Below are 22,358 nucleotides of genomic sequence, written 5' to 3' on the forward strand. Positions count from 1 at the left end.
AGGAGAGTATAAATGTAATCGTTGTGCAGTAATGCTTTTTAAGTTACTCTGGCTGGATATAAGGTTACTGTATTTAGCATGTCCTAGTGCTTCTTTTAATGAAGTTCCGTGCAATCATTTTTGTTTTCCAGCTCCTTGCAAGTGTTCACTAATAGCACAGCGGGCAGAACTCTGTACGTTGATGAAAAACTACCAGCAAGCTCTTCACGACGCAGATGTCCTCTGCCGAAACAAACCCCACTGGCCTGCGGTACGGTGTTTGCATGCTGTAAAGAACGAAATGAAAACTCCTTTTTCTTGGGCTTTTCTCTGTGCTGGGGACAGCGTGGCTGCTGAGGGTGTTGTCGGAAAAACACTGTGGCATTAAGAGGGCTGAAAATGTCTACCAAGAGCCAATTCTTCATAGGACAAGTCTGGAAGGTCCTTAGCATCTCTCCAGCTGGTGGTATTTTGGTAGTGGGCAGGCAGCGATGTGGTTTTGTTTGTGCTGGCACCTGTTATCTGTTACAGATAGTGCTGCAGCTTGGAAGCAGAATTGGATCTATAAGGCACCAGCAGCCCAGGATGGCCCTGCAGGTCCCTCTGGGATGATGTTCCAAGGCAGTGGATGGTCTTGACAGGCTGTTGGCCAATGTGTCTTTCCGAGGAGTACCTCAGACTGTATTTCAGGATTGTTTTTTCCCCCTTCTTTAATCCTAAGATTTCATATCTGTGATTTCCACCTCTGTCATGGTGACTCATAGAGGGGTTGGGATTTTTTTCATAATGAAAGGAAGTGCTACAAAGAGCACTGGTTTGTGGGCAGTCTGAAGCAAGCATCAGAAATGCCCATCATTACCATTGGTTGCCTGAGGCTAGACTAGATGTCCAGCAACTCACCCCACCTAGGATTACACCTTCAGTCAGTCCCTATCCCTTCAGCAGCAAAACTGCAGCACAAGTTAGACCACTTAAAGCCTCTGGGTGCTTTCTGGAAAGAGGGTGACATGGGGGACTGGGGAGGGCAGACCTTGGCTTCCTGTGGAGACTAAGGAGGAGTTGCATAAAGGCCTTGGTTGCCTGCCTCAGCAAAGGGGGCTGCAGCTAGTGCTCATTTCCAGCCAGGGATGATGCGGGGCAAGCAGAGAGGTGCTTTCAGAAGCACTGAGTCTCTGAAGGCTGTGTGTCTTGTCACCCATTAAAATCTTTAATGTTGGAAGGCAGTTCATAATCTTACCCCACATCCAGTTTGCCTTTCTGTCTAGGATAATTTCTCATGAAGTCAGGAATCCCATCTTGGGTGGCGTTGGCTGTGCTTCTGTGCTGGGGCAGAAAGATGAATTACACATGTTCAAATGTTTTCTTGAAGTGTCTTCTCTGTTTGCCTGAATCTGTGGAAATGTGATGTGTGTCAGCTGTAGGCAGATAAAGGTTTTATTAATCCCATCTCTGAAGAATGTTAATTGAAAATGAAATTTGTCATCATGGCATAACTAGCAGTGTCTCACACGTACTTCACTTATGGTTTTGTGTTTGTGAGGACATCCATGTAAGTTGTGCTGATCCAGAATGTGTGTTCTCCAGGAGTCCTGGGCATCTGCTTTGTTTTGTATCTTGCAAAATCTCATCCAGTGACAGAGATTAGCTCAAACATTTGCTGTGTAGTTACAAAAACCCCCAAAACCAACAAACCAAAACCAAACAATAAAAGTAATTCTAGGAGTTGCTCCTGGGATGCAAGCATTCACCTACCAGTACCTTTTGGCTTATTGACAGTTGAAATTTAAAGACTTGCCAAGTTACTGTGAAGTTCTTTGGTATGCTGTAGTCACTGCAGCATAGATAAGTTGGTTTCTTTTCAGTTGCTGTGAAAACCAGGTCCATAGACTCTCTGAGGCAGGGAGGAGTTTTCAGTTGCAGGGCTGTGTGAAAATAAGAAAGGGAAGGTGGCAGCAGTAGTCTCTGAAGTATAAGGGACCTCTGGTCCCTGGGCCTAACTCCCAGTGTTGGATCTTTAGGTACTTTGTCTGTAGACAGCCCAGGTCAGTCCTCCCTTGCAGGTTGGATAAGGACAGTGCTCTTACGGCTCTAAAGGATGAGGCCAAAAAAGCTTGTCGGCTCCCCAGTGCAGGAAAGTAATGCTGACAGAGATGGCAGGCATGCTAAGACCTCTCTTAAGGTTTTACAGGGGCTGTGCAAGCATCAAGGTAAGAAGGTCAGGGTCAGGTCTCACAGTACCTCTCTTACTGCATTGAGGAAAAGAAAAATTATGTCACCTGAAGAGGCTGGTGTGTACTGAGGCTTCTTGTTCAGGTCAACAAATGATATTGTGCTAATTAATCTGGCCTAGGCAGTGCCCGTTACTTCCTTTTGGTACGAGCCTCCTACCCAACAGTGTAAAGGTAAAGATCTTAACAGGTCTCAGCTTGGAGGGCAGTATTGAAAGAATGAGGGAGTTACCTGCTTAGGAAGATTATGCGGTACTGGATCTTTTGGCATTAGAATGAAGGACAGAAAAGTGTATCTGCTTATCTAGCCAGTCCCTTAGATGAGTAAAGCTGTACTTTCAGTAGATGTTCGTGTGGGTCAGAGGTGGACTTCCAGAGCACACTTCTATCTAATAAGTGAGAGGCAAATGTTTAAATGCACACTTAGTTTGTTTTCATTGTGAAGGAAGTAATTTCCGTAGTCAGATTTGAACTGCAGTTTGATGTCCACAGGGAAATTCAGAGGTGAGACATTTTTCTCTTGTTATTAGTAGCGAGTAAAGTGGGACTTGTTCCCAAGCTGGCTACCATGCCTGTTGGCGTGTCCTCTCCCAGGACATGGGAGAGGTAGGATGGGCTAAAAAGTTTAGATTAAGCATTGGTAAATTGCCCTAAATTCATAATGTTGTGGTCTTCTGTAGCCAAATAAAATATGTGAAAAATCACCTCTGTCCTGGTAAGACACCCAGGAGGAGTGAGTGTCCTGAACTCCCTCAGCTGCCACCTCCAGCCTTCCTCATATCACTGCCTTTTCCATGCAGCTGAATTACTGTTAAGTTTGCCTTGGTACATGAAACTGTTCTCTGGTGTATCCAAGCCCAGTGGGATGTGTAGTAGACTTTGTCTTTGGGGAGACAAATATACTGTTTCATTTTCAGGTCTCCTCTGAGGAACAGAGCAATGCCTTTGGCAGGGGATGATGCAGCAGTGGGTTCCTGGGGAATCTTTTTTCAGCAGAAGGGACTGAATTTCCTTCAATCATGTGCGTTTTTGTTACCCAAAAAGCATCTTGTTCTCACCTGCAGAATGATGGGAACTTTCAAGTTTGTTTCTGGTGTCTTGCTGCTAGTTCAGAAATGATCTCTAGATTTGTACGTTTCCTTTGTGTGAACAGGGCCATTATGTGAAAGCAAAAGCTCTTTCTGGATTGGAAAGGACTGAGGAAGCATTGAAGGAGTTTCTTTATTGTGTTGCCTTAAATCCTGAATGGAGCTCAATGAAGAAAGAAGCCCAAAAGGTATAAAAAATATTTACTGGCTACTTGGCCATCATGCTTCTTTTACTCCTACAGCCAAGTAAAATTCATGTTATTTCAAGTGACAGTAAACAGCCAAATGATAATTTGATTCAGTAGATTCCCTAGTGAATCTTTCTAGCATTATGCTATGTGAAGCACCCCTCCGGTTTGGTTTGATTCTTTACTAGAGGAATTGTATGTTTGTGAATTACACCGCAAATCTGTAGGTTTGTCTGCTGTAATTTGTAAATTATGCTTGTAGTGTGTCAGCCAAATTTGAGTAGGTTGGTACGTAAGCACCTGGATTGCACAGGCTTGAGGCCCCTACTTTTAGTACCATCAGAAAATCACTTTTATGTGGGGAGTGGCAGAGAGTTGAGAAGGGGAAGCTTTGTGCTGCCCTTCCTGGAAAAATCCTGTGGTATTTGTAGCAGTTTGTCCCTTATGAGAAGTTAGACACACTTAGTGCTAACCAACCACCATCAGGTATTCTGTGAAAGTCGATACAGGCAGCTTTTTATAAAAATGCAGTGAGGATTTGGCAAACTTGGTGGGGACTGGTGAGAGGGGTAACTGGCTCTACACAGCTTTTAGCTAGGGGTTAAATCTGCTTGAGGATAGAGAACATGGATGCAGGGCATGAGGAATGTTTACACGCATCTTTGTTAACCAGCTGGGAGAGCATGGTCTGAAGACTTCTGAAGGCAGGGTCTGAGGGTCAGAATAGAGATAGGTAGGGTCAGGAGAAGGATGCAACAGCCTGTTTGCTGCCCTGGATGCTCCTGGAGAGCAGAAGCCTTTGGAGAATGAGGTGGGCACCTGAAGAGCACCTTGGAATGTGACTGTGGTTGTGGTGGGGATTGCCGTTCAGGTTTCCCATGGGCATTGGGGAATGCAGGGTGTCCTGGTTGTTGCAAGCTTCTTGGCATCTACAAACTGTGAAGTTTTTGCATCTGTGTTCATACAAACATAAATATCTATGTTGTAATTATTACTTTTTCTTTTTTTTTCTCTTAATTGACTAGATAATGTGTGAGATGTTTTTCCCAGCCTTTGAAAATGTGCATGATAGTCTAACAGCACCTTTCTCTAGTCGAACATCCCATACAAGATTGAAACCTGCATTTCTGAGTAGCATAAATACACAGTCAGCTGTGGAAGATAACTCTGTTGCTGGGTCCTCAAAGGTAAAACAAAAAGTTTTCAACATAAAAATACCAAAAGTAACTCAAGGATCTGTCTGATCTGTGTGACGTTGTCTTTGTCTGCACTCACGTAGGCATTTACTTTCATGGTAAGCCTGTTTTCTCCATTGCTGTTGTATCTCTTATTGGGATGTACTTTCTCAGAAGAATAAGAGAATGAAACTTTTTCTTCAGAAAGCAATGTGATACCTTCATGTGGGGGTCAGTTGTATTTTTGGGCAAGTTTTTTCCACTAAGGATTTTAGTATAACAGGAACATAATTTCTAGAGACAAGAGCTGTAGGGAGAGAAATGGCCCTATTTCATGCAACTGGAGAGTGACCTATTGTTGATAGAACTAATAGAAAAAAGCAAAGCAAAATTGTCTCATGCTGTATATAACTGTTCTTAATTGTTTTAGGATACTGTGTTCAGGTTAACAAAAACCCCGTCCCAAGAATCTGATGTATTCAGAAGCACTGATTCTCCTGTTTCCCATCATGTTCTGGATCTCTATTTTGAAGACAACAAGAAGTCTTTGGGAGCTATTCTCTCCAGTTTACCTGGGGTTGGCTTAAAAAGAAAGCTGTCCAGTGATATGAGGGATTTACAGAGTTTGGATGTCCCCAGTAAGATTCCTAAAAAAGGTTTGTGTTGTGGCTTAGAAAGGCAATTTCTCTTGCACATACTGAAAAACTATAAACTCTTTTACTCCTCCCTTTATATAGGTGTCAATGAAATATTCCCTATTGGAATTGGAATGATATTTTGTTTTCTGTGTCTGTGTAACAGCCTATTTACCTTATTTCAGAGCAGTTTCAGTTCACTGAATGAAAATTGTATTTTTCTTTCTCAAACGGGCCATTTCCAACGTGTAGCCCACTCACAGTTTAGTCTTTGTGTTGCTGGTGCCGTTTCCATTTTCTAGGTCTCAGCTATAGCTGAACTTCATTGTCTGTCTTTATGATTGAAAGATGCAGTAAGCCTGGAAACTGATCTTTAACTGGCATCAGAAACGGTCACATGCAACTTTACATGAAATTTTCCAAGCAAACAAAGAAGCCTTTTAAAGGGTAATAAGCCCACCCAGTTTTCTGTTACTTGATAACTGTGCTTACAATTGATATGCTACTCAAGCTTCTAACAAAGACCTCCAGAGTGGTTTTAGTACTCAGGGCTCAAAATGCTGAAGGCGAGTATTTCACAGTAGTGGAATGATTGGTTAAAAGAAACTTTAAAAATGCTTCTGTACTAGTTTGCATTTTTTCCCTTAAAGAAAAGAAAAACAACCCGCACCTTGATTAGTTTGACTTCTGTCTTGAAATATTAAGAGTCTTTGAGTGCTGCTGTCTGTCCGCCACCTCTACAAATGATCAATATATAGCCATTTTCTGATCATGTTGCTGTGAAGGGAAAACCGTGTACTTGCTTGTGAACTGCAGACTCAGTAAATAGATTGTGAAATCTGACCCACCTGTATCTTCCTAGCAAAGGCCAGAGATTGCATTTTACACATAACCACTAATTTCTTGTCTGTGCTAGGTCCCAGTGCCATGTTACTTTTTGCAGAATTAATACAGTTAGTTCTTGCTATTACTAAATGCTAACAGGTGAGATGTAGGTTAAAGATAGTGCTGTTTTTCTTTGTAGGCCACACACCATCTACCCTGTCTGTGCTTGAGGTAAATCAGATGCTGAGCATAAGCTATCATTTAACAAAATCTCCTAGCAGTTTAACTTAACATAAAAAGCTGAGCTTTTTGGTTTTTTTTAAATGGTCAAAAATTTGTTCAACAGAACAGAGTGTGAAGGCACCATTCATGGTTCTGTTGCAACTGTCACTGAGCAACAAAGATATGAATTGTAAAAGAAGTTGCAGAAATTGCCTATGTAAATGTAATCCAAAGCTGGAGCTGAGAGCTTAAGAGCTTAAATAATGCTGATGTAAAGTTTAAAGCTCATACCCTAACACCACAGGGCTATAAAGCACCCCCAAAACATCAGTCTGGGCAGAGTTTTAAGTGAAGTGTTTGCCTCTGTGTTTGCAGATTGCTGAGCTGGTAGAATCAGCATTAGCTAATGCAACTCCAGTAGTCCTTTAACTTTAAGCTGTCTGAAATGTGGGATTTGCACAGCAGCCTAGTCTAGAAGTATGTAAACTTTTTATACTTGTAAGAAAAAATAACCCTGCTGAGAAATCTGTGATAAACACTGATGAAATATGTTGACTGGATGTATACAAATTAAATTCTGGACTTAATGTACTTTAAAACATCTGGCCTGGCTGATGTGGAGGTGGTGATAGTAGTAGGAAAAGCAGTAGCAGAGTATTTTAAAAACTAGACTAAAAAAACCACATAACACAATCATTTTTAGAGAAGCAAATAATGGGTGTTCAGCTCTAAATAATGGGTGTTCTGTTCTCTGGCTATAGACATCATCCTCTGTTCTCCAAAAGATCTTCTGTCAAAAAACCTAAAACTCAGATGGGAAATATGTTTGTTTGGAATAAAACTTAAAAAGTAAAAGACAAAATCAGGATCTTTTCTTTATGAAAAAACAGCCTAAACCCCATCTGAAAATGTAACAATACTTAAATATTTACTCTAATAATTTTCTAAACTACTTAGATGCAGATGTTTTACCTGAAAACACCACCGACACTTCAAGTGAGATACCAACAACTCTGGTGGATGCATCAGACTTTGAGTGTTCCCTCTGCATGAGGTATGACTGCGCTGACCTGGAATTAATATTAGAAAGCCTTTCTAGCTTCTGAAAAAAGTTTTCATGGTGTCAGAAGAGAAACCTGTGAGAGAATATCTAAATCATTACTCTGTTCCTTTTTGCTGAAACTTACATCTGGTGAATCTTTACAGATTCAGTTTTCTCCATTATGCATGGTGTTCTCCATTGTTTACCACTTCTAAAAATGAAAATCTTTTATATCCTTAGATAAAATTGTCACCCATACTTTATACAAAAGCAGGAAAGAAAGAGAGGGCTAGGAGTAATCACTCCTTTCACTCTTTGGGAATCTGCATTGTTTTTGTTGGCAGCTTAGCTTCTCTGTTCCATGTTTTCATGTTAAGGTTGTTCTACGAACCTGTTACCACACCCTGTGGACACACCTTTTGCCTCAAATGCCTTGAGCGTTGCCTTGACCATAATCCACTTTGCCCACTCTGCAAAGAAAAGCTGTCAGAAGTAAGTATGTCCTTGACCCAATTAACAAAACTGCGCAAAGTTGTGTTTGTAACAAATGTGGATAGAGCCATCCTAAATCTTCGTTTGCGAAGGCTAGCCATGACAAAGTTGTGTTCTTCTGAAAACATCTGTGTGGGGATCTTTTGTGCTCTACTTGTGAGCCTCAGCAGCAGGTCAAGGGAGATGATTCTACCCCTCTACTGCACTCTGGTGACACCCCAGCTGGAAGTACTGTGTCAAGATCTGGGGTCCTCAGCACAGGAAGGACATGGAGCTGTTGGGGTAGGTCTAGAGGAGGGCCACGAACATGATCTGAAGGTGGAGCATGAGGACAGGCTGAGCATTGAGGCTGTTCAGCCTGGTGAAGAGGAGGCTCCAGGGAGACCTGACTGCAGCCTTTCAGTACTTCAAGGGGGCTTATAAGAAATATGGGGACAGGCTTTTTAGTGGGGCCTGTTGCCGGTCGTAGTTTTAAACTAAAGGAGGGTCAATTTAGACTAAATATGAGGCAGAAATTTTTTACCTTGAAGGGTGGTAAAACAATGAAATAGATTGCTTGGAGAGGTGGCAGATACTCCATCCCTGGAAACATTCAAGGTCAGGCTGGATGGGGCTCCAAGCAACCTGATCTAGTTGAAGTTGTCCCTGCTCACTGCAGGGGGGGTTGAACTAGCTGAGCTTTAAAGATCTCTTCCAAGCCAAACTATTCTATGATTCTGTGAAACCAGAACAAAACAGTATTACCAACAGCATCAAGCTGTGCACAGACCTCATTTTCTCCAAGATATATTTGGTATTTCTTGGAAGACAAGGGGTTTTGCTGGTTCTTAAAGAAATAGAGGCTTCCAGTATCATGTCAGGCTCATGCCTGGGGAGTGCCAGCTATAGTCCTGTTCATACCACATCTCCAGACTGTATATCTGCCTGTGGTGAATGAGGAATGGTCACTCCTTGGTGAACACTTCTGCTCCTGCAGACATGATATTTCTTAGAGTATTTCTTGCCAGTAACTTGACAGCTCTAGGTGAAAAAAATATATGTATCATCTGCAAAAGTGAGGAAGGACTGCCTTTTTTTCCTGGTAGTACAACTTCTGCCAAAAAAAGGGTATGGGGGGTTACAGGTAAAAGGACAGTGGAGTGAACCACATACCCTGAAGTGGAAGTTTCAATGCCTAAGGCTGAAAAGGATGAGAAATCAGTATGGTCCTAACTAATGTGTTCTTTGGCCTTAGGAAAGGATGGCTTGGGAGGAAGAGATGTTACCTGTCTTCTTGTTATCAGACTTAAGAGTTGACTCTTCCTTGCAGTTTCTGGCAAGCAGAACTTACAAGAAGACCGTCCTTACAGAAGAACTGATAGTCCGTTACCTGCCGGAGGAGTTATCTGAAAGAAAGAAAGTTTATGAGGAAGAAATGAAGGAATTGTCAAAGTAGGCTCTCTTTATACTACTGACAGCTGTTATAAAACTGTATTTTTCAATCTAAATTACTGAAGAAGCTTCATTTGCTTATGAAAATGCGTAAAGGGAATGAATTCATAAACAAACCTGCCAGATGTTTTGTATTTTTGACATATTTATTGCAGATAAACAAGTAACATATCCATGGATGTTGGAGAGGCGCAACAATATTCTTAAAATAAAGATAATTGCCTTTTCCTCTGAAACAATATAATAGCTTTAAAAGTTATAATAGGGTTTTTCTGGGAGTAGAATTCAAATTATGAATGGATAAGGTCAGGAAAAGTTCAAGAATCTAGTTTTTGTCAGTGACTTGTGCATCTTATGCCATGTATAAACTGAAAGAGTCTGAAATATATTTGTCTTGTAAAAATGACAAACCTTTAACAGACATACATTTATGAAGAATGAGTTTAAGGAAACCACTGGAATCAGTCTTGTATTAAGGGTTCATGCTGAATATAGCAGTAGCCAGAAAACAAAGTGAATTTTTTTAAACAATTATCTTGCAGTTTGAATAAAGATGTTCCCATCTTCGTATGTACCATGGCCTTTCCTACCATCCCTTGTCCGCTACATGTCTTTGAACCTCGTTATCGCCTAATGATAAGAAGATGCATGGAAACTGGTACCAAGCAGTTTGGCATGTGCTTAGCTGATGAATTAAAAGGGTAAGGAGATGAGCTAAGAATGTCCTGTTGTTGCAGAGGCTGTTGTGATGATAAGGAAATACTACAGCACAGTATACTTGTCTCCCCAAACCACTGTGGTTCCTTCCAGTCCTATGTGAACCAATACTAAAGTTGCTTACTTCTTAGTTCTGTACTTTAAACATTCCTTTTGACACAAAGATGTAATTTTACTGCTCCCCTGTTGGATGGATGGCAAGAATGCAACTCATCCTGCTACTGCAGGCTCCAAAAATAGCACTTAATTGGCTGTGTGGTTGGAAAGCTTGCTGGCCTGTTTGTTCCAGTGAAAGCTGGCTGGCTGTATAAGGTTCCTCCTCTGTCTGCTCAGTTTAAAAAAACAAAACAAAACAAAAATAAGGTAAAAAATCCAGACCTCCCATAGGTTTTCCGCATGAGTGGTATCATTTTAATGAGACAAAGTATACCTTTGGCTGAGAACTCTGTTTTGCTGCTGAATGTTGAATTTTGATGTTTGTCTTTACCTCTGTGTTGCAATGTCTAAACTATCTGCGGTGAGCGAGTGAGTTACATTGTCTTTCTATACGATTTTACCTTTAATTCATTTTTGTGAATTCTGACATTGATGCGTTTCCAGCTTCCTATGCAGAGACTGACTAGATGACATTTAAAGGTCCCTTACAACACAAAACTATTCTATGATCCTATGAAAACCTTCAAGTTTTACGTACTTTACAGATAATAGGCTTTTGGGTGAAGGTGATAAGACTATGCTCATTGCAGAAATACGAGGTGGTCTTGAGAGGTCTGCCTTATGAGATGTGATAGTTACTGACTTCAGAAGATACGTTGGCATGATGCAGGCTGTAGAATGGATGACAGGCATGGGAATTCTTAAGAACACGTTAAACAGGCATCCTCAGGAGCAGCATTTTTATAGTGATCATCATTGGAGGTGAGAGGAGGGCAGTCATACTGAGGCTTGGCAGCCTTGCTTTGTCCACTTCATGTTTTCTTGGGGAGGATTTTTTATTTTTCTCCCCGACTGGACAGTAAGGTGGCTATAGGAATACAGGAGATGCTACAGCTTCCAGTCAGCTGTGGCTGTGCTGCAATGCCATTTGGCATGTTGTCAGTGCTGCACTCTGGAGTTAAGGTTCCAACAGCAGCTGATGCTCCACAGTTCCTTTCAGGTCTATTACCAGTTTCGTGGAAGCAAATACTTGTAAGAGTGAGGACAGAATGACCCTAGGACATTAGTGAAACTCTCCTTATATCCATGAAGGCTTCTGGAAGAGCCAAACTTCCTTGGAGTCAGGTATAATACAGAGGGCCAAGGGCTTACAATCCCCAAAACACAATAATTGGTTTGTTAGAAAACATTATGAAGGATATTTTAAAATGCAATCCGTGTGATTAGGTTTTTGTGTGTGGTCTGTTTTAAGTTACTAAAATAATTAAACTTTTTGAGTATGATAATTTAAATCAAACACTGAAGCAAAGAAAGCCTGTAGCTGTAGACACCTAGCAGGCTGTTGCAGCTTCTTACACAAGTAAAGAAGTTCTTTTGTTTATTCAAAATTGCGAAATCAACTTGGGAATACAAGTGGGGAAACTTGTTTTGCCTCATCTACTAAGACATGGATACGTAACTCCCTTGAAAAACACAGTGACAAAACACGTTCAGTTCATTACCTTCCTCTGTTTTATTTCTCCATTTTAAGTTAAAGCTGGGAGAATATAAACTTCTAATGTGTCAGTACATTTTATATCCGTCTCCAGGTGCTTTCTTGACCTCTTTGTTTAAGGTCACTTTCTAGCCAAAAGTAACTTCTCAAAGAACAACAAAAAAGAAAAAAATCATCACTTCTGTATTATTTTCTAAATCCAGTATGAATGTCACTAAAATCCTTAATTAAAAACAATTGTCATGTAGCTGTTTAAATAGTGTTTAGTGTAATGCTGCTGTAATAAACTAATAAACTCACTTTTTTTTTTAAATCAATCCTACTGGTAAAGCAGCAAGGCTTAGCTGTTTGCAGCTGTACTCTTCTTGCTTGTCCTGATTTTTTTCCTGTGGAGTGGCTGGAAGAGAACAGTTGTCTGCAGTGGTGAGCTTCCCCTCTGCCCCTCACAAACCCACAATTTCTGGTAAAGCAGAAACAGAAGTAATTTCTTCATCACTCCATTGTAAGAAATGACCAAGCCCTGGTAAAACAAATGTTTCCCTGATAAAGAATTTATCACACCCTGCAGGGATTTGGTATCTTGAGATGAGACTAGATACATGCAGTACTTTCTCCTGCCTAGCAGTAGGCTGAGGTGTAGAGCTGCAAATGTATTGTGGTGAAGAGTCATTGTACAATCACCCTCTCTAGTGAAATCACTACAGCACAAAGGTAGAGTAGGTAATCTTGATAAAGTAAAAATTTATTGCACGCTCGTTTCCAGGGTGTGATTAAAACCTGTGCCTACTTAAAATAGAATGGATACAAATGTGCTTTTGTAAAGAGTATTTTGGGTTTGTTTTGATTTTTTTTTTTTAAGGAAACAGATGCAACAAAAATCTTGCTATATAGAAGCCTTTTTCTTCTAAAGCCTGCAATCCTCTGCTTACATGTTGGAGTAGGGGGATAGCCCTCACATTTTTCTTCAGTTTCTGGGCTTCCTTATGGTATCTTTACCCATCTTGTTTTCTTTGCAAACCAGGTGAATTTGCCACCAGCAACTGGCAACTCCCAGAATGAAACATGCTTTATTTAGTTTCCTGTCCCTTTCCAACCATCCCACCCCACAAACATGCCCTGAAAATACTGCTGTCCAGGTCCTCTGAGGGAAGGCAGAAAGGGTGGGGGTTGTGTGGCTTATGGGAATAAGCAGAAATGTATTGTCACCAAAGCAGGATCCTCTTTCAAATAAGAAGTGCTCAATTAGGCCCAGTATTTGTCCTGATGTCTGTAAACACGTGTTGATGACTTCCACTTTTATGCCCTTCTGTCATTTCAGATTTGCAGATCATGGCTGTATATTAGAGATCAGGGACGTAAAGTTTTTTCCTGATGGACGCTCAGTTGTTGATACAGTTGGTGTCCGTCGTTTTAGGGTCTTAAGCCATGGCCAACGAGATGGATATAACACAGCAAACATCGAGTATCTTGAAGATAAAAAGGTGATCTATGGTGCAAAGTTATTCATACCCATGTATTGCTGGATTCACTTAAATAGCCTTTCCTTGTTGCATTTCAAGCTAGCTGTGCATTATTTTTAAACCAGTATCATTACAAATACTCTAAAACTCTATTTTAAAAACCGTGGAACAAACTTTGTCTCTTCTTTCCCTTTCTTCCTTTCTGCCCTTATAATTATCTCTGCTTAAAGTGTTACACTCCCTTCATGGATCTCAGAGTAGCTTCTGAGATGCTGAGGTCTGTCATGAATGTGTAGGTGAGGTCGGAGTAACATTTTAAAACTGGTACAGAATTTAAAGTCTTCTAAAAGGACATGCTCCTGTTGGTAGAGAACTGACTGTTCTCTTGCACTGAACAGACAATTGGCACACTTCCTATGTCCTCCAGACTCTCATTTACAGAACTGGTCCTCAAGTAAATGTGAGGGTCCGCTCTTAGAATGAGTTCTGAGTGACATGTAGTTAACTGTGCCATGTACAAACCTCTGTCAGAGCTGACTGAGAGCAGAGAAACGCAGAGAGGGGAGTAGCTTTTAAAAACAGGTCCTCTTAGAAAACCTGCATCAAGTGAGGTGCTTATGATGGATGTTGGCCAAAGGGTGAATTTTTGGCCATGCTTAATAGCTTCCTGGATCATCTTCAGACCATGTTTGTAAAACCCTGGTAGCTCTTAACATCAAGTTTAGTAGTAATCTCATGCCAGTTGACGGAGTTGGTTGGGTCATACAGCTCTTTAGCTCACTCTCATAGTTGACGTGAAAGTCTGTAAAGTCTTAGTAGGGCTTTTCTAACCTGTGCAGAATGATGCAGTTGTTTGTCAGGGCATGAAGGGTAGATCTCATGGAGGTGTCTCTGCCTGTGAAAGGCTGGAGTAGGTGGTCTTCTCAGAGTGAGGGCTCTGCTGTGTTTAAATCCCCAGTGAAGAGTGGTGGAACACAGGTATCAAGGCAGTGTTTGTACATGGCGCCAGAGACCCACCTCTTCCTAATCAGTGAGATTTTACCTTGTCTCCAGTGAGAGACTGGTGTCTGTGTTCAGCACCCTACATTCATGTTATATCAGATGGTGAGAAATCTCAGTCCAAAGATGCCTGTTTTATCTGCTCTTAGATACCTACCTTAAGATGAGATTAATTGCCCTCTAGAGCTGTTTCTCCTGAACTGTGAAAGGCATCCACAGCAGCTACATCAGATGTGCACCTGAGTAGCATAGCTGAAATCACACCATTGATATGTACATGTTAAAGGGGAAAGAAACCCAAACAACCCCCCCAAAAAAACCAAAACAAACCAAACAAAAAACAAACCACAAAAATCAAAACTCAAAAAGCCCCCACAAATCACCATTTGGTAGTGGGGTTTGCCTATGCTTTTTTTTCCCCCTTAATAGCTAATAGTTAGGGCTGTGCAACTAAAACACTCTTTGCTTCAATGAGGGTGTGTTTCTTCATGGCTGTTTCTGGTATTGGGAAAGCACCCACTTTCCCTGTTTCCTGCCTGCTCCGGTGTCTGTCCTCCTCCTTCTCCTTGGCTGTCCTACCATGACTTTAACACTTCTATGGAATACTGCTGGTCTCTTAAGGGCCATAGATCTCCCCATCTCCGTGCTCGGTGGCAGTAGTGCTTGTTTTGTCTTGCCAGACAATATACCACTGTTAAGGGTTGTTCTGTGACAGGGACTTGAGGCTGTGGGTTTGAGATCATTAATATGATGTCCTAGGATTAGAGAGCAGAATCTTCTGTTGTGCCAGTATTTAGGAATGGATATTAGCAGGGCAGTTACTGCTCCAAGAAATGTCACTTCAGAACACCTAGGGGAGAGTAAAAAAACTCCAGCATCACAGGTTTGAAATCTGAGACTTAGGCACAGTTGGTTTAGATAAGGGCATTTGAACAGCTGTAGTCACTGCATTATTTTGCTTCGTTTGCTTCTGGGGAAGCATATGGGCTCCACGGTATCAAACCTGTTTTTGTTCCATCTCCCTTCTTTTAACAATAAGGTTGAAGGACCAGAATATGAAGAACTTGTTCGTCTTCATGATTCAGTTTATGATCAAGCTGTTGCCTGGTTTACTTCTCTTAAAGACAATATGAAAGTGCAAATTCTCAATCATTTTGGGTCCATGCCAGGAAAAGAACCAGAGCCACAGGTAATAGAACCTTCCTACTTAAACAGCCTTATTCTATACCAAATTTTTACAGTAGACTGTTTTTTGACAGATTTTTGTCGTGGTTTTGTACATTTTAAATCTTATTTACCCATGAAGCATGGAAAACAGCGTATCTATGTAACTTGATAGCTGAAGGAATAAGTTCTTAGTGGTATATATAGACAAGGAGAACATCTGCAATTAAGTGTTTAATTGTTGCTTGAACTGTTTTGTGGTAACTTTTTTAGCAAATAAAAGGTGAGAAGGAAGGCGATGTTCTTAATGGGGCAGTGCTGGTGAATACATAATTGGTGAATACATCTTTCTATTCTTTTGCAGAGCAACCCCAGTGGTCCTGCCTGGTACTGGTGGCTCTTGGCAGTGCTGCCTCTGGAAAACAGAGCTCAGCTGGCTATATTGGCTATGACCTCCCTTAAAGATCGTCTTATTGCCATCAGACGCGTATTGATATTTGTGACTCGCAAAAGACCCAGATAACATGGACTTCGGTTGAGTGGGCACTGAAAAAACATCTCATGATAGGTCGTTCTAGGGGAGGGCAAAGGGGAGGGGTTGTTTTTGTATTTTTCAAAGATTCCTTCAAAAAAAAGCAGCCCTTTCTGACTATGTCCTGCATCCATCGATTGCATCAGTTTGTTATCCTGGGTATTCACCAAACCTTGCACACTCTCCTGTTATCCTGATGAAAACTGAGCCTCTACAAAGCTGTGCTACATTTAGAGTGTAGCTGATGGATGTGGATAATTGCTTCAAAGTACTGCGATAGAGTTGATGTTTCTAGCCTGCAAGAGAGTTAAGTACTAGAGTAGCACCATTGGCCTGCATGTGATTTGGATTTTCACTTGGTAGGAAAAGGAAACTGAACAATGGATTGAAGAGGTGTTTCCTAGACTTGTAGTGAGCAGAAGAGGAGTTGTTGCTACCCAGCAGAAGTATGCATGAAGACTATAACTGACACTACTGTCTGTCAGTGAATCGGAAGGCACTCTGTCATAAACCCACATCTCGCTTTCTCTCTCCCTCTCTCTCTCTCTCTCTCTCTCTCTCTCTTCAGCAAATAGTAGTCTGAGGAAAAAACAAGCATTTGTGGTCAAGGCATCTGAGGATGTTTGATGAAAGAATAATAGCTACTGAATAAGTACACTATTAAGTAGCCTTAGGTAATCCCTCCTTTGTGATTTATGTGTTGTAGCAGAATGAGTATGTACAAAATGTTTGGAAAGGTGTACTTTGGTTTCTTTGAAAAGAAAAACCAAAGTAATCCTAGCAGGTCTTACCGCTAAATTCAAATCAAGCCGCTCCCTAAAGTATGATAAACACTGCTGTGAAATAATGATTTCACCCCAAGTAGGAGGGAGGCATGCTGCAGTTTACTCTGAGCACCTGCTCTGCGAGTGGGACCAGCGAGGATGAAAGATGGGGAGGTTTCCATCTCCCTCCTTCCTGCAGTGTCGTGCCAACCTCCCGTTACATTGAGGTGATCTCTACTGAACGTGTTTCAAACCGAAAGTATTGTAGTTTAGTACCAGTTGCTGTATGTGATGGGAATCAGTCCACAGTAACACCGTGAAAGGAGTCACAAACCGAACCTATAAAGGCAAGTCTCAATGCAAGCTTAAGTCAGGTGTTAACCTTCATTTGTCTCTTTGATTATTTTTTATGTATTATTTTGTTATTATCTAATTTTGATAGCTATTAAATTGATCGCTTGTCAGTCAAATGATCAATATTAGCTCAACTGCCAATGAAATAACTCAGTGTTACCAATTCAGTTGGCACAGTTTCCTATAACTAGAACTGATACTACCAACAGGGAAAAAAAATTGACTTGAATCTCCATGTGCTGCAAGTATAGCAAGACCAATGTAAAGACTTGTTCATGTGCAGAAGTCTGGTAAGAAGAAATGGCTGCTTACCTACATGGTCAAAGTGCCTGGTTTCTTTTTTAGTTCTTTTGTCCTTATTTGTCAATGAAGAGGTATTTAAACTTTTTTTTTTCCACTTTGCACATGAATTCTGGAAGAAGACTGCATTAAAATGCCGTGATTGAGATATATTTCCTGCTCTCTTTGGGTATTGTAGTTATAACCTGTGTGGTCTGGGAAACAAAAATTGAGAGTTTTTTTTCCTTTCAGCAAATGGCTACCACAAATGGTTTCTGTAACATACCCTGAATGTACTGTAACTGCCTCTACCTTGAACACGCCTTTTCTATTTAAGTAGTTTGTAAGTATATTCTCTGAATTGTGAAGTGCATAATGTACAACCAATGATGTCATAACCTCTACAGTAGCCTTCTGCAAGTTCTGCTACCACCACCAAAATACTCAAAATTCAAGTTAAATGCATTTCCTCCAGGATTTGAAGATGAGGAAGAGGAATTCATTGAAGTGTAAAGGACTGGTTAAGTACGTGGGGGAGGAAATGTCAGAAGTCAGTAGGTCTTCAGCCCACTGTCAGCTGAGCTACTGAAAGGTGATTTCACAAACTAATTCTCGGACCAGAAGATGGACTGTATTTGATCTTGCAATCCTTTCTGTTCAGCTTCCTGTTCTTCCCATTCCTTTCCATGCTGTGTATTTCTTCGAGACTCACTCATCTTGCTTGTTTGTGTGTCTGCCTAGTTTTGAGTATTACTAGCTTAGCTGAAAGAGGATGCCAATTGTATTTGTATATTGCTGGTCCCGATCTTATATGTGCTTAATTTTACAGATAGGAGTGCATTTAAGAAAAAAAATATCAAGGTGCTAGTTAGTGTCTTCTTGGCTTTGCCTCAGTAAACGTTAATGTTAATATTCTTCTTTGCAAAAGTGATTTGTTCAAGATACCTACTTTTGAGGTACTTCTGAGAGAAAACCCTATGGAAAAAGAGAGGTTGTTTACTGCTGTTCTGTAATGTGTAAAGACATTCTACATAGGAAGTGACATTACTGTGTTCATGAAGGCCTGCATAGTTAATGGAGTGATTGATATTGAAAAGAAAGCGGAACTTTCTTTTCCCTGTAGAGGGATTTTTTTTTAGTCAAGGTTTAAAGCGGTTTGTGAATATTTCAGTGACTGATGTTTTGGATAAATGATAATAACAAGGGAATTGTCTGTGTATGGATGCAAATAATCATATTAGCAGCCCAAAGCTGACTTTTCCTCCAAAACATTGAATGCTGATCAAATAGCAAAGCTTTAATAAATAAATGAAATCACCACTGCCCTGTGGTACTTGCTTTCTAAGGGAAAGTACCAGTTTCATTTTTACCAAATCACCTCTGCCATATAATATCTACAGCATCCAGTAGTACCTCACAGGAAAAGCTAGCTATCTTATTGCTCTCTAGAGGAGATGTCCATGTTACAGCCAGTCTATGCTTAGGTGTAACTTGTCGCCAAGGTACATGTGAAAGCATTGGAGCTGAGCTCCTGGAAGAGATAGACAGGATTCGTTGCCTTTCTAGCTCATTACACTTTTCTTGCTTGCTATCCAAGCAAGGATGCTGGGATATATGATGAGTCTTTTCACTGTGGTGAATGTGGCCCTTCTTTATACATCGTAAAGAGGCCAAAAAGAAAAAAAAAAATCCCTCTACCTCTACACCTGTTGTTCACCTGTAAAATTTCAAGCTACAAAATGATATATATATTTTAACCTTTTTTGTCTTTCAGAAGCATACTAATTGTTTGCCACTGAGGCCTTTTATCTACTGTATTTTAATATGTTCATTTGATAGTCATCAAGATCTCTTTGTACTTCTAACCTGTAGAACTTGTCATGTTTCTTACTGCTCTTTTTTCCCTGTTCTCCAGTCCACTTTTAAATTGATAAATAGAAAGCTGTACACTCTCTATTCCTGTTACATTTTACACAGTGGAACTGGTATTTTGGTAGCGCCTTAATTTTGCAGTTGTGAAATGATTGTATCAACTCTTATCTGGGGCTTCTGACCAGATGCAAACGAGTATGTTTAATGTAGATAAACTTGAAACCATTTTTTACTGTTTTAAAGCTAGAAATTAAATGGAGTGTGTACATATGTATAAATATAAATTATTAATCTGCACCTTTTTGTATCTAGTAAATACAGGAGAAGTTCATGTTCTAACCACATTTGGCACTTTTTGTTGCATAAACAAAGCCAAAACTTTTTTTAAAGATTGCAATGTTCATTTCATGTATATTTGCAATATTCATGGGAAATGTATTTAATTTATGTGATATTTGGAATAAACCAGGTTGAATTTATAAGCGTGTGAGTTCGTGGAGAAAGCTTTATCACTGGAGGATTAAGAGCTAAGAGCTGTCGTAAATATAGTCTGAGCAGAAACAAGCCACTGATGTGCTGCTGTCAGAAGGGGGATGATAGTTTGATTTCCCTTATGGGACCCCAAGGGCTGAGCATTGGCCTCATGAGGTTTTAAGAAGCAAATGGCATCTGAGAAGCAGTGGTTGGATGTTGGGGCTCATAAGTTTCATGGCAATGGTTTTAGCCCCAGTACGAGAAAAGTGGGGGAGGCTATAGAGATGGTGGCACAATGGGGTTTGCTGGGGACCCAGGGCAGCCTGTGGCACTGGGTGTGAATGTTAGGGGTGGATTTGAAGGGGAACTGGAGGTCCCCAAAATACAGGGTGAGGGGGAAGAGGAAGAGGCCCTTGGAGTAGGTAGGATGGAGGAGATGAACCTTTAGCTTCCTCAGAAGTGAGTTGTGACAAAGATGGGGTAGGATCATGAAGTGGGCTTTTCCTTTTGTAGCTTCTTGGTAATTTTTTAGCCCTAAGCGTGACCTGACTGGCCCCATAGAATAAATGCAAAAAAAATATGTGGTTACAATGAAGAACAAAAAATGCTTTTTTGTCTAAGCCCAGTGAATTAAAATGCCTTCAGGGTGTTGCAAGGTAGAGGCAATGTTTCTGACTAAGACACTGGCCATGGCTGGCACCACTGTAGGGGGTGGTGGGACACTGGTCACGCTGCAGCAGCACCAAAGCTTTGATGATCCTTGTGGGTTCCTTCCAACTCAGGCTGTTCTATTCTAAAATGGAGTTGTGTGAGGGCAAGGTTGAGCCAGATTGTGCAGGGAATATCCCATCTCTCAGTTACGTCTTGCTGCCAGCAAGCTGCTGAGCAAAACCATTGTGAAGGTATTTTTTGTAAATGCTAGCCTTTTTTTTTTTCTTTCGGCATTGGATTGACTTTGGCCTTTGCGCCTGTATTCACTGAATGTCTGAGCAAACAAACATCAGTTACAGGACTGCTCTTTTGCTTGCAAGTGCCTGTAAATGCTGCTTGAGCTGCTTTGGTACACTGGGCAACAACAGCATTTTTGAAATATCGTTCACCAAAGGAAGGAGGTGGGGAAAGATGACTGATCAAGGTTTCCTTTTTATAACCCAGATCCTTGTGCACCCTGAGACTTGAGAACAAAAGTAAATAGAGTAAAGTAGCTGCATGAAGTTAATAAATACTTTTTTTCCTCAACCTGCATGTCCTGTGTTAGTAGATGTTGAGCCGTGGAAAGACAGCATCTCAGTGCCTACTTCCCTGAGTAATGCCATTCTTAGAGTGTGGAGACCCTAGTGGTCTGTTGTGCTATATGTATCGCTCTGCTTCATCAAACCAGGAACCAAAATAATGCTGCTTAATTCTGTCCAGCAGCACTTGCTGGAAGCTGTTGGCTATTGAATCATAGAATAAGAAAGATGAGTAATCTGGAGCAACAAATCTGATACTATCAAGTGAGGTGCAAAAAAGTGAATCCATGCCAGCACTTTCCTTAGTTCCTTTAACAAATGTGCATACTGCACTTGCAGCTAAAAGACAAGCATGTTTTCAGTCGCATTTACGTTACTTGGTAGGAACAAGTTGTTTCTAAATCGAGATGAATATCACTTGCTGACAACTTTTATAGCTCTGTTCTACCATATGTGGGGTTCTGCCTTGTCTGCTAAATTTGAGACTTCCTGCATACATGGAAGAAATGTCTTTACTTGTAAACGTTGCTTACATTTTTTCTCATAAACATCTGCTGCTCTTTTTGTGCAACAGCCACGTTGGAGCCCTGCTCCTGGGAGGACCTGGGTTTTCTGCACAGAAACTGGTGCTGGGGTCAGGCCGGTTAACCTCACCACAGATGAAGTTAGAGAAACAACTCTGGTCCCTTTTCTCCTACACAGGATGCTCCAGAGGCAGAGCTGAAACTTCTCAAGTTACAGTCTTGTGTCTGTGCAAACCTGAGAATGGCATCTTTAGGATGGTGTATGGAAAGTGGCCGTAGCCCCTTCAGCCCATCAACCTATTCATGTTCACCACAGCATTAAATCCTCCCACCCTCACTTCAGCTCATGAAGCCCACAGGAGACACCCTGCTCATCGTCCTAGGTATTTCTTCTGATTCCCAGTCCCTTCTCATCATAAGATCTTGTTCCCTTGCTGATCCACTGGTTTTCTTTTCAAGTGAGAAAAGAGAGAAAAGGTAAATAAACCGAACACCCAGGAAGGTTTTGCTGACTGGTGGCTGCAGTTGCCAGTTCTTTGGCCAAAGCTGCAGTAAGAGAGCAGGTTCAGGCAGCAGGACTCATGTCAGAGCAGATCTAACAGGGAAACAAAGTTACTTTTAAAGTAAAAGAGAGAGGAATATGCAATATGGTGTCCTTATCATAAGAGGGGAGATATCCAACTTTGAGCTCAGCTCTGTCCTGGAGCAAGTACCTTCCGTTTTCTGCTGGTGGCTGAGGCACCTCACAGTGCTGGCTCGTTGCCCTTGTTGGCTAACAGAAAATGGACTTGCTGTTGCTAAGGAGTCAGTGTCAGAAAAATGCCTAAATGCTCCATGCCAGCTTTATTTTCTCTTAGCTGAAATTACTTGGCTTGGGCAGAAGGAGAAAGATCATCCGTTGCTGGAATGGAAGTCTACTTAGCAAGGACCCCAGGACCAATGAGATTTCCCCATTCTCTCTGTTTTGTAGTGTTCAGATGAGATCTATTGCCATGAGGTTGTATGGAGATCTGAACCTGGCACCAACACGT

The 22,358-nt window shown here is 41.1% G+C and overlaps 1 protein-coding gene across 1 annotated transcript in view; it reads left to right on the forward strand.

The window, feature by feature from the left end:
• Positions 1-19,580, forward strand: part of LONRF2 (LON peptidase N-terminal domain and ring finger 2) — a 35,412-nt gene extending 15,832 nt beyond the window's left edge. The window contains exons 2-12 of the mRNA XM_017818460.1: positions 132-250; positions 3,361-3,483; positions 4,509-4,670; positions 5,089-5,314; positions 7,298-7,394; positions 7,760-7,874; positions 9,184-9,305; positions 9,848-10,006; positions 12,992-13,154; positions 15,172-15,321; positions 15,661-19,580. Of these exons, the coding sequence (XP_017673949.1) occupies positions 132-250; positions 3,361-3,483; positions 4,509-4,670; positions 5,089-5,314; positions 7,298-7,394; positions 7,760-7,874; positions 9,184-9,305; positions 9,848-10,006; positions 12,992-13,154; positions 15,172-15,321; positions 15,661-15,819 (1,595 nt within the window). The 3' untranslated portion in view covers positions 15,820-19,580. The remainder of the gene's footprint in view (positions 1-131; positions 251-3,360; positions 3,484-4,508; positions 4,671-5,088; positions 5,315-7,297; positions 7,395-7,759; positions 7,875-9,183; positions 9,306-9,847; positions 10,007-12,991; positions 13,155-15,171; positions 15,322-15,660) is intronic.
• The last annotated feature ends 2,778 nt before the right edge of the window (positions 19,581-22,358 follow it).

Source organism: Lepidothrix coronata, unplaced genomic scaffold (genome assembly GCF_001604755.1).
Source record: "Lepidothrix coronata isolate B3197 unplaced genomic scaffold, Lepidothrix_coronata-1.0 Scaffold68, whole genome shotgun sequence".
NCBI classification, from domain to species: Eukaryota; Metazoa; Chordata; class Aves; order Passeriformes; family Pipridae; genus Lepidothrix; species Lepidothrix coronata.